We start from the raw sequence: 15,667 nt of genomic DNA, 5'->3' as shown, positions 1-15,667 counted from the left end.
ACCGCCTGGCAGGTCCCAGATGCCAAGTTCTCTCTTCAGTAGAAAATAAGCTGAGATGCTCTACTGAGTGGGGAAACCTGCACACAGGAAATACTCAAAAGAGGATGCTAACTGAAGAGAATCGCATCATTATCCATGTCTACCACGAGCTGAGAGGCATTCATAAATGCAACCTTGACAATGCAGAGCGCCGCTCTAGTTGTCATGAAGACCATGACATCGTTTATGTTTGCACAGGCTAGTCTTCCTGGTGGGTGTGAACACGCAGGCCTGCCAAGTTAACTAACTTGCATAGCCCAAAGTCCAACTTGAGATGCTGATGTATAAAGGACAGTTTATTGTGGTTTGAAGGTCAAGGGCAAGTGAAGGAATTGCTTCAAAAAAACTTTATTCAGGGCGCCATTTGCACACCATAAAACCATCTTTTCATCAAACAAATCTGAGTTGCACACACAGCGCTAAACACTAAGGTCTTTTATTGTGAGCCACAGGATCAAAAACAAGTGTTTCATTATAGAACACTTGAGACACATTCCTCAATTGTTTTTTTAAGTTCATTGTTTGAAATGTTCATTTACAGTAGCAGTTCCAGTTAAAAAGTAAAGCATTCCCATAAAAGATAATACATGCCCACAGCAGACATTTCTTCCATTTCCTGCGCTGGGGCCTAGTTCCAAATACCATCAAATAAAGGGTCAGATTCTAATCACAGATGCAAGCTAGAGCATTCCACAGTGCTTCTCCTTTATATCACAGCATTCTTAAAGTAAACAAATACAGAAATACATGTATATCACTCTCACTTAAAAGCAAAAGACAAAGCAAACAAAAAGCCAAATAAAATGAAGGTAACAGCACTTTCTATAATAGCTTCTTTATTCATTAAGGTACTGACGAGGAAGAAAGGTCGGTGACAATGGAATAGATGCTTCAGCCTTTGCTTTTCACAGGCTAAAGTATTTTCAGTAGTCTTATTTCACTTTCTGCAGGGATAAAGATGCCTGGTATCTCCTTGGAATAAAGCAGGAAAGAGGGGCTGGGTCTAGGAAATAAAGACAACAGGCAAGGTTCTGTCCCTCCACACTGGGGAGGGGGTATCTGACTCACCCCAAAGCAGCTCTGCTTTAATCCCTGTTAAGCCTTGACCCTCCGTGACTTTGAACAAAGAGTCGAGCCAACCTACTCTTCCAGACCAAAGATTTTAACCAGGCATGGTTCTGACCCTTCCCTGCCAGGTGACATTTGGTGATGTCTGGAGACATTTTCAATGGCAATGACTGGGGGCAGAGGTGATCCTGGCACCTAGTGGGTAGAGGCCAGGGATGCGGCTAAACGTCTTCCAGTGAATGCACAGGACAGCATTCTGTAGTAGAGACTGATCCAGTCCCGAATGAGGTTGAGAAACCCTATTCTATCCCAACAACTGTATTAAGTGACAACAAAGACATGCTTACAATATAAAGCAACATTAAGGGCTTGCCATCAATAGGGAAAGACTGATTTATTGTTTCCAAAGCAAAGAACGGCTTATACCTATGTTTTATGCCAACTTCCATGGCATTAGGGGCTCACCTCTGGCTTTTTCTGATGGTTGCATGACCTACATGTATGTATATTTTTATGTTGAAGCCCTAACCCTCAATGTGATGGTATTTGGAGCTGGGGCCTTCGGGAAGTAATTAGGGTTAGATGAGGTCAAGAGCCAGCCAGGGTCCCTGCCCCCAACCGCCACACACAAGGAAAAGGTTATGTGAGCACAGAACAAGATGGTGGCCACCTGTAAGCCAAGCGGCCTACTTTGCCAGCACCTTGATCTTGGACTTCTGAGCTTCCTGAAGTCCAGAAATAAATTCCTGTCATTTAAGCTACCCAGCCTTTGGTATTTTGTTATGGCAGCCCAACCTGACTAACACAGATGGCCAACCATAGAATCAGAACTCTAAAGTCAGGTTTAGACTTTCTGTGACCCTCAAAAAAAACTATTCTTTAGCTGTTTCTCTGGCACAGTCTTTCTAACAAAAGAAATAAGCGTTCACGTATGCTATCCTGAATGATAAAATAGCACCGTGCTCACGCTGCTCTTTTTCACCAGGTTTTTCCTAGCCATCAAATCAAACGCAAACATCAGTTGATTATTTTTAGGCAAAGTCAAAGTGAGTCAAATAAAAATTGAAACGGAAAAAAGCGACTGTAAGTGGAAAAGCTCCTTTTGGATGAGTGAACGGTTTCCTCCTGGAAGCACCTGAAGGCAAGAGTTCTTAGGACACAGCTCACTTGCTTGGCAGGTCGGGGCCTGAATCTCTTCCTTCCTCTTCCCCTGCAGCCCACCTCCCAGCCCACCAGGTACCTGAAGGGCCCTGCAGGCTGGATCTACTGTTCAAGTCACACTGACCCAGTGTGCACAGGAAATCCTACCTTCCAGGACTGGATTGGACTGTAAAAGCTGTTCTTTGACTTGGTTCACTTCTGCTCCTTTTCCACAAACTGCTGCTACGTAGGACATAACAAGCTTGCTGGCCTCTGCGAATGAAACAAACCGTATTTGTAAATTAAGCAGAAATCTGTAAAAAAAATTTTTGGAGGAAGGAAATTGGGGGTAGAAGATCCACTAATAATGCGTCAGAATGTCTTTATACCTGGGAATAAATAATGTTTTGGAAATATTTTAAAATATGGGTGCTTTTCACCGTTCAGAATGACTAAAATTAATAAGACAGGAAACAACAGGTGCTGGCGAGAATGCGGAGAAAGAACCCTCTTACACTGTCGGTGGGAATGCAAACTGGTGCAGCCACTCTGGAAAACAGTATGGAGGCTCCTCAAAAAGATAAAAATAGAACTATCCTATGATCCAACTGCACTACTAGGCATTTACGCAAAGGATATAAAAATATTGATTTGGAGGGATACAGGAACCCTGACGTTTATAGCAAATATCAACAAGAGCCAAATTATGGAAAGAGCCCAAATGTCCATTAACTGATGAATGAATATACTATTCAGCTATAAAAAAGAATGAGATCTTGCCATCTGCAACAACATGGATGGAGCTAGAGAGTATAATGCTAAGTGAAATAAGTCAGAGAATGACAAATACCACATGATTTCACTCATATGTGGAATTTAAGAAACAAAGCAAATGATCATAGGGGGAAATAAGAGAGGAAAACTAAGAAACAGACTTTTAACTGTGGATAAAAAACTGTTGGTTACCAGAGGGGAGGCTGGGGGATGGGTAAAACGGGTGATGGGGATTAAGGAGGGCACATGCTGTGATGAGCACGGGGTGTTGTATGGAAATGCTGAATCCTTGTACTGTACTCCTGAAACTAACATTACACTGTATGTTAACACTGATTTTAAATAAAAACAAAAAATGTAAAAACTAAAAAATAATAAAACATTTGTGCTTTCTATTCAATGACATGTCATTAATTCAGATATAATAGGAACTGTGCTTAAAGGTTATCACCAGGAAGAAGAAAATTTTGCTGAGTAATACAGCCAACAACATGTCAGAACTATCTTCTTAAAGCAATCATTTATACACGATGACTGTATCATACACAGTAATTCAACTCAAAAATAACTTGGTAGCTTTACAAAAGTATTTTTTTTTAACGTTTATTTATTTTTGAGAGAAAGAGAGCATGAGGCGGAGAGGGACAGAGAGAGAGAGGGAGACACAGAATCAGAAGTAGGTTCTAGGCTCTGAGGTGTCAGCACAAAGCCCGATGTGGGGCTCAAACTCATGAGCTGTGAGATCATGACCTGAGCTGAAGTCAGACGCTCAACCAACTGAGCCACCCAGGCGCCCCACAAAAGTATTTTCAAAGTTTAAAAGAACTGTTCTCCCCTAAAATATTTCCAAATCCGACTGGTCTGCTCACAACTAGACTAAATTAATGACTCTTCAACTCGGTTAAAACACTAACCAGCTAGGGGCGCCTGGATGGCTCAGTTCATTAAGAGTCCAACTCTTGGTTTCAGCTCAGGTCAGGATCTCACAGTTCATGGGATCAAGCCCCGTGTCAGGCTCTGCACTGACAGTGTGGAGACTACTTAGGATTCTCTCTCTGCCCCTCTCCCATTCATGCTCCCTCTCTCCCTTAAAAATAAATAAATAAGCATTAAAAAACAAAAACCCTAAGCAGCTAGTGTAAGGATTTGATAACAAGAAAGATAGCTTTTTCAGGGCACAGTTGTATTCATAGATTTCACTCGTAACTCTGAAAGGTAAACTGCTAAAAGAAGCTGGCTACCTGAGGCACACGAAGATTTCTTAGCTCAAAGGAGGACAAGGTTTGTTTTCGGTGGTTTTATTCTTTGGTGTCTACCTATCAGCCTGTGGGCCCTCCCAGCATCTGCCTCCCAGAACCTGATCTTTTAATACTGTGTGCCAAGGAACATTGATAGATATTCAGGGGAAATGAGGTCCAAAGTCAACTGAATTTAGACTCACAGTGAATTAGAGGAAGTGAAATGGGTTTCTTTTTAAAGGGTTTATCAGAGGATCATGTGCATTGTGGAATTCTGGAGAAGGATCCTGAATGCTACGTTTTCCAAACTGGTTTACCATGGAATCTGTTTCTCACTGAGCTGTCTTCATTCTGATTTTCCATACCAAGGTCTGGGAACAGCTCAACTATTAATTGTCAGCAGAATTCAACACACACCCTCATTTTGGGCAGTTGAGGTTAGAAGACCAGTCACCCAAATCTTGCTTTCTCTGAAGTCTGTGCACTGGTGCCACTGTCCAAGAGCAGGAAGCCTTCCTCAGGTGTGAGTGACGATACCTGTGCCCTCAGGTGTGTAAGGGGGCAAATGTCAACACTGTCATTTCTCACACTATGACAGGCAGGTGGCTTCCAGTCCCACCCCCCACCACGAGGTAATAAATGAACAAGTGGAATGCCACCTTGGGCACATGGCCAACACTTGCTTTAGGGTTTTAGAGCAACCCAAAAGCACTGACTAACAGAGCCACTGAGCACGAAAAATCTACTCAGATCACACAAAGCTCTCAAGGCCTAAGGTGACTGCTCACGGAGTACGAGCAAGTAGGGTTGTAGGAAAGTTAAAGGATCTCGTGGAGCCCTGAGAAATGACATGGGAGGCTGGGGACTTCTGCGATGGTCGGAGTTAAGTCTTCCTCCAATTTGCTTTCTGGGTAAAGAAAATGGGTCCAAAGAGATTCTCCAGTGGTCTGTGATGACTGATTTCTGTTGTCTCCTTTTAGGGACTGTAACCAAGAAACGCCAGTCTTTTCATCTTTGCGATTACCTTCCTCCAAAGGGCAGGGTCCCTTCCTTCACACACTGTCCACTGTATAAAGTTCCCGAACCACATTTCCCACTGTTCTCGGGGTTTAAGTCTCTAAAAGCTGGGGAATTATACATGGACAATGAGTTTATATGTTATCACATGTCCTCTGACTTCTGGTGCCACAATTCCCTCCGCCCATCAGTCCAAACTAGAACTCTTTTTCTGGTCCCCTCAGGGGATTTTCTTTCTAGACTCTCTGGCTTTCAAGTTCAAGTGACGCTGCCCTCCCAATAAATTCCTGACATCCGGTGCCGACAGGTCTCCAACTCGGGGCCACCTCTCCTGAATTGCCCACGTGTCCCAGCTCTGTACCGGCCTCTGAAGCAACTCACCTCCAGGCTTGCTTTCTCATCATTCTGCTTTCTCAGTGTTACCTTCATTCCCCATATTCACCTACACCCTCACATAGGTTACTATATTCTTTCTTGGCAAGCATTTCTGGCCTTTCGACTTAGTATACTATTAGAAGACTAAAAACATTCACAGGCACAAAAACTGTCTCAGATAGTGGCAACTACACTTAGACACACACACATACATAAACATATTTTAGGTGAAAAGGTAAGTTTCCTTTTAGGTAAACTGACAATAAATATCAGAAGTCCAGGCTAAGCTGTTTTGCTTATTCCAATGATTATGGACCTCACTGCAGCCAAACCTCAAACTTCAGATACATCACCACACCAAATTCTCTAGAAATCCTGTTCTGGTCCAGGATGAACTCTAAGGAACAAAATGCTGGATGGGGAGGGGAGGGTGGGAATCAACCAAGAATCAAATCTGTCTGGTGGCTGTTGTAATTGACTTGGCCTCTCAGAGAATTTTTAACGGCTAGTATGAAACAGAATCAAGTTTTCTCAGAGTCAAATCTGTTAAAAAACGGTACAAGATGTAGATCTTTCGGACTCTGAATTGGACTTACATTACCTAGCTGTTGAATTGCATATAAACTCACAATATCTACTGAGATACAAAGATGAGTTAACTTCACTGAAATTAGGAATTACCTTTACTGACTCTATGTAAGTCATTCAAATACAATTTTTAAATACCGTTCAAGGATACTTATTCCTAAATTGTTAAAAAAAAGTTTGTACATTCAATTCTTCGCTATCTTCAGGAAATCTAATACTGGGCTTATTTTAATAATTCATTTCTGGAAGCCAGGATTAATAGAAGTTTTCTTTAAACAGTCTCATGATCTCACAGAGACAACACTCATAATTTCTTTTCCTGACATAATACTTGCTCTTTAACTTAAGTAGTTCATGAGCTGCTCACTACTTTAGAGAATTAAGTAGAACAGTAAGAAGAAGTTGCAAGCTCCAACATCGTTTAGAAGACTGTTATAATATTTCACCATGCTGGAAACAGGACATAAGAGTCATCTCATGAAGCTTTCTGCTTCATTTCCTTTTGGCCCCTCTGTGCTAAAGTTCAAATAAATTTATATCTTCATTCACGTATTTAGATATTTATCCAAATCAAAACTTGCTGCAATACCCTCTATGAATGAAATATATTTCTAAGAACCAAGAATTTTCATCTTCTGCATTTCAAAGTCTAGATTTTGAGTTACGTTGACTGTTAATGGAAACCAACTAACCATGACCTTGGCAATCACAGCATAAAATTGTAAGCATTTTCCAAAGCAACACAGACTGTGGATACTTTAATCCAGTAATCATACTAACAACAATGCCTTTCATGTATACTGTAAAAATATAAAATGATTCTATTTGAGACAAAAAGGTATATTCTTCACGTGTACTCAAAATTCTAAAAGCACTGCTATTTTAGCCCTGAGTCCACTGGCATTTAAAACTGGCAAAACATAACAGCATTTGCTTAGAATCAATTCTCAGCTCATCATTTTCTTTCACTCATATATAAATTTATGTACATATATGTGTTTGAATGTAACTTGAACCCTAAAATTCATCAACAGTCAGACAAACAAAATACTGAGTCTTCAAAGTAAACATTTCTTCTCACCAGAAAATGGTAGAACATCTAGGGCTTAATAGATACTCTGCACTAATGGGAAAATGGCCTACAACATTTTGATCCAGATCAAAATTCATTTCGACAAACAATGTAAAGGGGTTACAGAAGACAGTTTATGATTCTGGGCATTTTAAATTCCTGATAAGAAACACATGATAACTAATTTACCTCGGTATTCTCTGGTACCTTGCAAAAGGTTGTGAACAATATATATTATATGTTATTAGGCAATTATTACATAATAATTATATAGTAATATTTTTATGAACAAAAGCATCGTGAAGTAGCAGTAGGTGAATGAGAAGGGAAACACAAACATTTCAATGAAAGACATTTGCACCAAAACATCAAAACCAGGGCATGTTCACAACAAGCTCCCGGGGACTCAGTCACTGTATCATGAAAAAAAAAGTATGGGGGCACCTGGCTGGCTCAGTCAGTTAAGCCTCTGACTTCAGCTCAGGTCATGATCTCACGGCTTGTGAGTTCAAGCCCCACGTTGCGCTCTGTGCTGACAGCTCAGAGTCTGAACTCTGCTTTGGATTCTGTGTGTGTGTGTCTCTCTCTGTTCCTCCCCCGCTTGCACTCCGTCTCTCTCTCTCTCTCTCTCTCTCTCTCTCTCTCTCTCAAAAATAAATAAAGATTATGGGGCGCCTGGGTGGCTCAGTTGGCTAAGCATCTGACTTCGGCTCAGGTCATGATCTCACGGCTTGTGAGTTCAACCCCCGCGTCAGGCTCTGTGCCGACAGCTCAGAGCCTGGAGCCTGTTTCAGAGTCTGTGTCTCCCTCTCTCTCTACCCTCCCCCATTCACACTCTGTCTCTCTCTTTCAAAAATAAATAAACATTAAAAACTATTTTTTTTTAAGGTATGAATATAAGCAGGGCTGATTCTGGGTTTTCTTCCCAGAATTTCTCCTAAATTCATCCAGGAATTAACAGGTATCCATGTATCCGTTCATTGCACACACAACACCATCGGTGTCACATATAGATCATGTAACACGTACACATACAGCAAACAGAGAGAACCACACATTCACACACACAAAAAAAACTGACAGATTTATCTGCTCCTATACCTCTCTATCTCCTTGGCTAGGATACCCAAGTTTTTCTAGGGACTGAGCTTACATAGGTCTGCTGGCCCAGGGACTTCAACAGTAAGACTCCCCAAGTCAACGAGGCCACCCTTGTGCACAATGAAACAAGGATGCTGCGACACGGAGGAACACCCTTCTTGGCAGTCATCTGTCTGCAATGCTGTCAAATGACCCAGCTGCAGCATATCCAAACTAACCAGACAGGCAACCGCAAACTGTTCCAAGCATGGGACACAACGCATGGGTCTTGCAATGAGAAACGCAGCCTTTGCTCTAAGAGGAGTCATGACAGGCCACGTTTTATTGAACTACAACTATGTATACAAGTGGCTTTGCTTCTGAGAGTTGGCCACAAGATCTCTGATAATTCATATAAAATGTGGATCGAGAGAGGCCTTTCTCACATGGGGAAGAAACAAAACAAAAGCTCACTGTGTTTGGGGTTTCTGTTTGCTTAGCTATTCTGATTCGATGTGATATCTCTGTAAAGAGATGCAAAGTAGTACAAGGTCATTTGGGGTTCAGAACCAAAGGTCTTAATGAGCAAGACAGGCTCCATAACTCTTTTAGCAGACGGCTAGAGAGTTCCTACAAACCGATGTAACTGTAAACTTAGAAACCAAATAATTCATAATGTTTTCTCACGTCAGGATCATCTTCTTAGGCCCACAGATTCATTTTGATGTCTTTGAAAAATGTAGTTACGATGATTCCTTGATGTTCTGCCCCCCTGCCCCCTATCAGGGCTTGAATGATTCTCCATAAACTATGTGTATTCACGGTAGTGAATTCTGAGTTCACTGCCTAGAAATACTTGGGCACTTTTATGAGGCATGATGAATTTTTTATTTAGCACAGCAGTAATGAATTAAATAGGGCCCCAAAGGACTCAGGGTTCACGCCTCTCCCTGAGTGCCCACATTATATAATCATGCAGCATAAGAGTGTACCCGATGCTTAAGCCCAATAACATCATCATCTGCCAAGGGGGTTTACAACCTCGTTAAATTAATTACTTCTTATAAACTAAGCCCTCTGATACTGCAGGGTACTTCTGTATAAGCTGTCAAGTAAAGATTCTTACTGAAAACAGACACTACGTATAAAGCACATAGCACACTCTGGGCCCTCAATAAATATTAGTTCTCTTCTTCTTTCATTTAATTAGTAACAAAATTTTTAGTGACTGTGTACTCAGAAACAATTTTAGTGGATAAGATGACGTGACATTTCGAAAACAGCCTGGCATCCCTCTTTCCCACATAACTAAACCCCCTCTCCAAATTCCTCACACTACCATGCTGCAATCTCTGTATTATTTTCCATCATTTCATTTTCCCAGAAGTAATCTCCATGAAACAGACATTAATTAATACATAAAGTCTATACTTTACTGGAACGTATAGTCTAATGACAACTAAAACCTAGATAAAATTTGAAGCAATTTTTGTATCACTGCTTTCAAAATGAAAGAAAAATAGGAAAAAATGGAGTAAGTAAGCAAAGCACGATGTGTCCCTGGGGACAGAGGTAGGAGATGCTGCTGGGATCTAGAAATGAAAAGGAAGAACTTGTTAGCAGCTGCCAAAGAGCATAGTTGAGTGGATATTTAAAAACAGCAACTCTTGGGATGCCTGGGTGGCTCAGCTGGTTAGGCGTCCAAGTCTTGGTTTCAGCTCCATCACAATCTCACAGCTTCGTGGGTTCAAGCCGGCATCAGGCTCTATGCTGACAGTGTGGAGCCTGCTTGGGGTTCTCTCGCTGTCCCTCTCTCTGCCCCTCCCCCACTCGTGCTGTTTCCGTCTTTCTCAAAATACATAAACTTTAAGAAAAGAAAAGAAAAGAAAAGAAAAGAAAAGAAAAGAAAAGAAAAGAAAAGAAAAACAGCAACTCTCAGGAGTAGGGTCTACTTCCTGGCACTAGGAGGTTTAGTGATAATGGAAAACCAAAGCATCACAGGGTCCAGGAATCACAGCGGATCAAAATGGAGACAAATGCATCAAACGACCTCTAGGCAGTACTACCCAAAGTATGATCCAAAACCCCCTGCTACTCAAGTTGGTTGTTCCATGGACTGTTACCAGTCTGCACATGACAGTAGGCTCTCATAAGCTTTTACAGCAATTTGGTGATTCATTTTGCCTGCTTAAGCTAAAAAAAAAAAAATTAGAGATTGGTTCTTCCATACCTTTATTTCCTTTTTCTGGCATCAGTCAGGAAGAGATTTGGGAAGGAGGGAGACTGGTGTTCCACGGTAGAGGGTTTGAGAAGTGCTAACCTAGCATGTGTATGGTACCCTCCTCCAGATTCCCACTCAAAGCAGTACCCAGAATGCTTAATTCTATTATAAACAGAATGGCCCCACTGGAGGGGAAAAGCAAAGGCCCTGACAAGCAGCTGCCTATTCTTATGACAGAGAACAAAGGGATCCAAGGAAGGACTAAATCTAGGGGAGACAATTGGGAGAAAAGGATTCCAAGTGGCGAATGCGATATTGAAACCAAAAGGACAAGTTATTAATTTAAAAAAATATCAAGAGAAGAGAAAACTACAGAAAAGAAGAATGAACTCCACGCCACTAGGTTTCCCCCGGAGGAATGAGGCGTTTTTGTTTTTCTCAGAAAAGGATGAACACCAATCCTCTCAAATAGTACCAGCAACCTCCACTTTGTTTTTCAATAAGGAAGACACACGAGCCCACCAGGCGATAGAATCTTTCTCCAGGAGGGAGCAGTGCAGTTTACGACACTCTGAGAAGGAGGAGGTCATACACTGACATGGCTAATTAGTAGATGTGCTATCTTCATGGAATGTATGTTCCAGTGGAGATGAAGACGTGGCCAACAGCAATCAAACCAATGACCACAATCCACTTCTGATGACTCAGGAACAAAGTGATACAATCAGGCCCTCAAAAAATGTATCTTTAGTCACGATGAAGAATGAGTAAAAACTTAAAAAAAATTAATAGGCTTGGGAATATTTTCATCTCTTCCTCCTTCACACTTAAATAAAAAGAAAGGTGTGAAGTGAGTAGGCTTGTAGATACAGTCAAAAGGATTGGGGGAAGGGGCAGGCGGCATGAGATACACCACCAATACAAATACCTTCTGTCAAGAGGCATAGTTTTTAACTTGCCTTGCTACCATTTTCATTGGTCAACTTGGAAACAAACAAGAAGCTGTACTGCTTCTAAGAATTAAATTGTTTCATAAGAAAGAACTGCTTAGTGATAGAAAAGAGGCAAACACTTTCTCCCAAGACACCAGTGTCCTCTTCAAGTACCTACTGTAAAGAAAGAGTTCTGAACAAAGACCTCACAAACTTCTGAGCAAATAGAGGTTTAAGAGCCCATACCCAGAGATTCAGATGAATGATCCAAAAACGGATGGGACACTACATAATGAAATACTGTCTATATATAAAAAACTTTTTTTTTAACATTTATTCATTTTTGAGAGACAGAGCATGAGTAGGGGAGGGGCAGAGAGAGAGGGAGACACAGAATCTAAAGCAGGCCCCAGGCTCTGAGCTGCCAGCACAGAGCCCAATGCGGGGCTCAAACCCACGAACCGCAAGATCATGACCTGAGCTGAAGCCAGACGCTTAACAGACTGAGCCACCCAGGTGCCCCATAATACTATCTATATATAATATGGAGCAAAATTTTTAACAAAAAGTAGCACAAGGTGCAATTACCTTTCTGAGAGAAAGGTGCAGAAGTAGGTAGGGACAAGATCACACAGAACCTTAACAAGCACACTGGATTTGACATTTATTTTAGTGCAACAGAAACCATTAAAAATTTTTATATAAAAAATACCTTGAGACAAATGAAAACAGAAAAACAATATACCAAAACTTTTGAGAAGCAACTTTTAAGAGGAAAGTTTATAGCCACAAGTGCATACAAGAATAAAGACCTCAAATAAACCCAATATTATTACCTCAAGGAAGCAGAAAAAGAAGAACAAACTAAGCTCAAAGTTAGCAGAAGGAAGGAAGTAATACAGACTAGAACAGAAATAAATGAAACAGAGAATTGGAAAATCACAAAAGATTAATAAAACTAAGAGCTGGTTCTTTGAAAAGATAAAGCAAATTGACAAACCTTTAGCTAAATTAACCAAGAAAAAAAGAGAGAGGACTCAAATAAATAAAATTATAAATGAAAGAGGAGACATTCAACAAATATCATGTAAATACAAAGAACCTGAAGAGACAGTACTCTGAACAGTTACATGCCAACAAACTAGACAACGTAGGAGAAAAGGATAAGTCCTAGAAACACGCAAACTACCAAAACTGAATCATAAAAAATAGAAAATGTAAACAGATTAATATCAAATAAGATTGAATCAATAATCAAAAACCTCCCCCCAAAAGAAAAACCCCAAATCAGATGATTTCACTAGTGAATTCTACTAAACGTTTAGGGGAGAATTAACACCAATCCCTCTCACTCTTCCAACACACTCAAGAAGAGATAACTTCCAAACTCATTTTACAAGGCCAGCATTACCCTGATACCAAAGCCAGATACTACAAGGAAACTGCAGATCAATAGCCCTGATGAATACAGATGCCAAAATTCTCAGCAAAATACTACCAAACTGAATTCAACAGCTTGTGAAAAGGATCACACACCATCATCAAGTGGTATTCATCCCTGAGATACAAGAATGGTTCAAACATATGCAAATCAATAAATGTGATACATCACATTAATAGAATAAGAAGATAAAAATCATCCGATCATCTCAAGAGACGCATAAAAGCATTTGACGAAATTCAATATCCTTTCATGATAAAAACTCTCAACTAACTGGGTATAGAAGGAATGTACCTCAACATAATAAAGGCCATAAATGACATGCACACAGCTAATATCCTACTCAATGGTGACTGGTTGAAAGCTTTTCCTCTGAGATGAGGCCCAAGACAAGGCTGCCCACCCTCACCACTCCTATTCAACATAGTAGTAGAAGTCCCAGCCAGGGGAATTAGGCAAGGAAAAGAAATCAAAGACACCAGAATCAGAAAGAAAGAGGTAGAATTGTCTCTTTGTAGATGACATGATCTTATATATGGAAAACTCTAAAGATGCCATAAAAAAAAAAAAAGGTTATAATAAACTAAGTCAGTGAAGTTGTAGGATATAAGATAAACATACAAAAATCAGTTGTGTTTCTTTATGCTAACAACAAAGTATCTGAAAAAGAAATAAAACAATCCCATTCCCAAGAGCATCAAAAACAACAGAATACTTAGGAAAAATTTAACCAAAGAGGTGAATGATCTCTTCACTGAAAACATAAGACATTGATGAAAGAAAATTAAAGAAGACACAATAAATGGAAAAATATCCTGTGTTCGTGCACTGGAAGAATTAATAGTATTAAAATGTCCATACTACCCAAAGTAATCTATAGATTCAACATAATCCCTATCAAAATTCCAATAGCATTTTTCACAGAAAAAGAAAAAGCAATCCTGAAATTCATATGGAACTACATAAGAGACCACAAATAGCAAAAGCAATCTTCAGAAAGAAGAACAAACCTGGAGGCATTACAATTCCTGATTTCAAACCACACTACAAAGCTATAGTAATCAAAATAGTATGGTACTTGCATAAAAACAGACACAAAGAGTCGCCAGGGTGGCTCAGTTGGTTGAACGTCTGACTTCAACTCAGGTCATGATCTCATGGTTCGTGAGTTTGAGCCCCGCGTCAGGCCCTGTGCTGACAGCTCAGAGCCTGGAGCCTGCTTCAGATTCTGTGTCTCCCTCTCTCTGCCCCTCCCTCCCTCACACTCTGTCTCTCTCTCTCTCTCAAAAATAAATAAACATTAAAAAAAATTTTTTTTGAAGACACATAAACCAAAGAAACAGAATAGAGAGCCCAGAAACAAAGCCATGTATGTTCAGTCAACTAATATTTAACAAGGGAGCCAAGAATACTCAATGGGGAAAAGACAGTCTTTTCAATAAATGGTGCCAGCAAAATTGGATATTCGCACGCAAAAGAATAAAACTGAACCCTTATCTTATACCACTCACAAAAAGTAACTCAAAATGGACTAAAGACTTAAATATAAGATCTTAAGCCATAAAAATCCTACAAGAAAACATACGGAAAAAGCCCTTTGATATTGGTCTTAGCCCTTTGATATTGTCTTGGCTATGACATGCAAAGCACAGACAGCAAAAACAAAACCACACAAGTGGGACTACGTCAAACAAAAAAGCTTCTGCAGAGCCAGAGAAACAATCGATGAGAAAAGGCAATCTACAAAATGCATGAAATACTTGGCAAATCATGTATCTGATCATGTATCTAAAATATGTAACTAACTCCTACAACTCAATAGCAATAAGTAATAATAATGATCTGATTAAAAACAGGCAAAGGACTTGAACAGATATTTTCCCACATAAGATATTCAAATGGCTACCAAGGACCTGAGGATATACTCAACATCGCTAATTATCAGGGCAATGTAATTCAAAATTCCAATTCAAGAATGTAATTCAAAATTCCAATTCAAAGTTACAAAATTATCACCTCGCACTTGTTAGAATGGCCAAAATGAAGAAAAGCAAGAGATAACAAGCGTTGGAGAAAATGTGATGAAAAGGAAACCCTTGCACCCTTGGAGGGAATATAAATTGGTACAACCACTATGGAGAACAGTACAGAGGTTCCTCAAAAGCTCAAAAACTCCCAATGATAGGATTAGTGTTCTTTTTTTTTTTTTTTTTTGTAAGTTTATTTATTTATTTTGAGAGAGAGCACACATGTGTAGGAGAGCAGGAGAGGGGTCAGAGAGAGAGGGGAGGGAGAAGGAGAGGGAGAGAGGGAGAGAGAGACAGAGAGAGACAGAGAGAGAGAAAGGGAGAAAGAGAGAGAGAATCCCAAGCAGACTCCTTGCTGCCAGAGTACAGCCCAACACAGGGCTCCATCCCACAAACTGCAAGGCCATGACCTGAGCCGAAACCAAGAGTTAGACACTCAACCAACGGAGTCACCCAGGTGCTCTGAGATTAGTGTTTCTCTCTCTCTCTCTCTCTCTCTCTCTCTCTCTCTCTCTCTCTCCCTCCCTCCCTCCCTCCCTCCCCCTCTCACACCATCTCCATCTCTATCTCCCATGTGAGGAAACAGATAGAAGGTTCTCACCAGGAACCAAATCAGCAGGAACCTTGATCTTGGACATCTCAGCCTCTACAACTT

The 15,667-nt window shown here is 40.4% G+C and overlaps 1 protein-coding gene across 9 annotated transcripts in view; it reads right to left on the bottom strand.

The window, feature by feature from the left end:
• The window catches only part of MYO1B (myosin IB), a 190,144-nt gene that overhangs the window by 83,281 nt on the left and 91,196 nt on the right, over window positions 1–15,667 (bottom strand). For all 9 annotated transcript variants that reach the window (XM_019838395.3, XM_019838392.3, XM_045034161.1 and 6 more), the window contains exon 5: window positions 2,416–2,520. In XM_019838395.3, coding sequence (XP_019693954.1) covers window positions 2,416–2,520 — 105 coding nt within the window. The remainder of the gene's footprint in view (window positions 1–2,415; window positions 2,521–15,667) is intronic.

This window comes from Felis catus, chromosome C1 (assembly GCF_018350175.1).
Source record: "Felis catus isolate Fca126 chromosome C1, F.catus_Fca126_mat1.0, whole genome shotgun sequence".
NCBI classification, from domain to species: domain Eukaryota; kingdom Metazoa; phylum Chordata; class Mammalia; order Carnivora; family Felidae; genus Felis; species Felis catus.
This window is presented reverse-complemented; position numbering and strand designations above follow the sequence as displayed.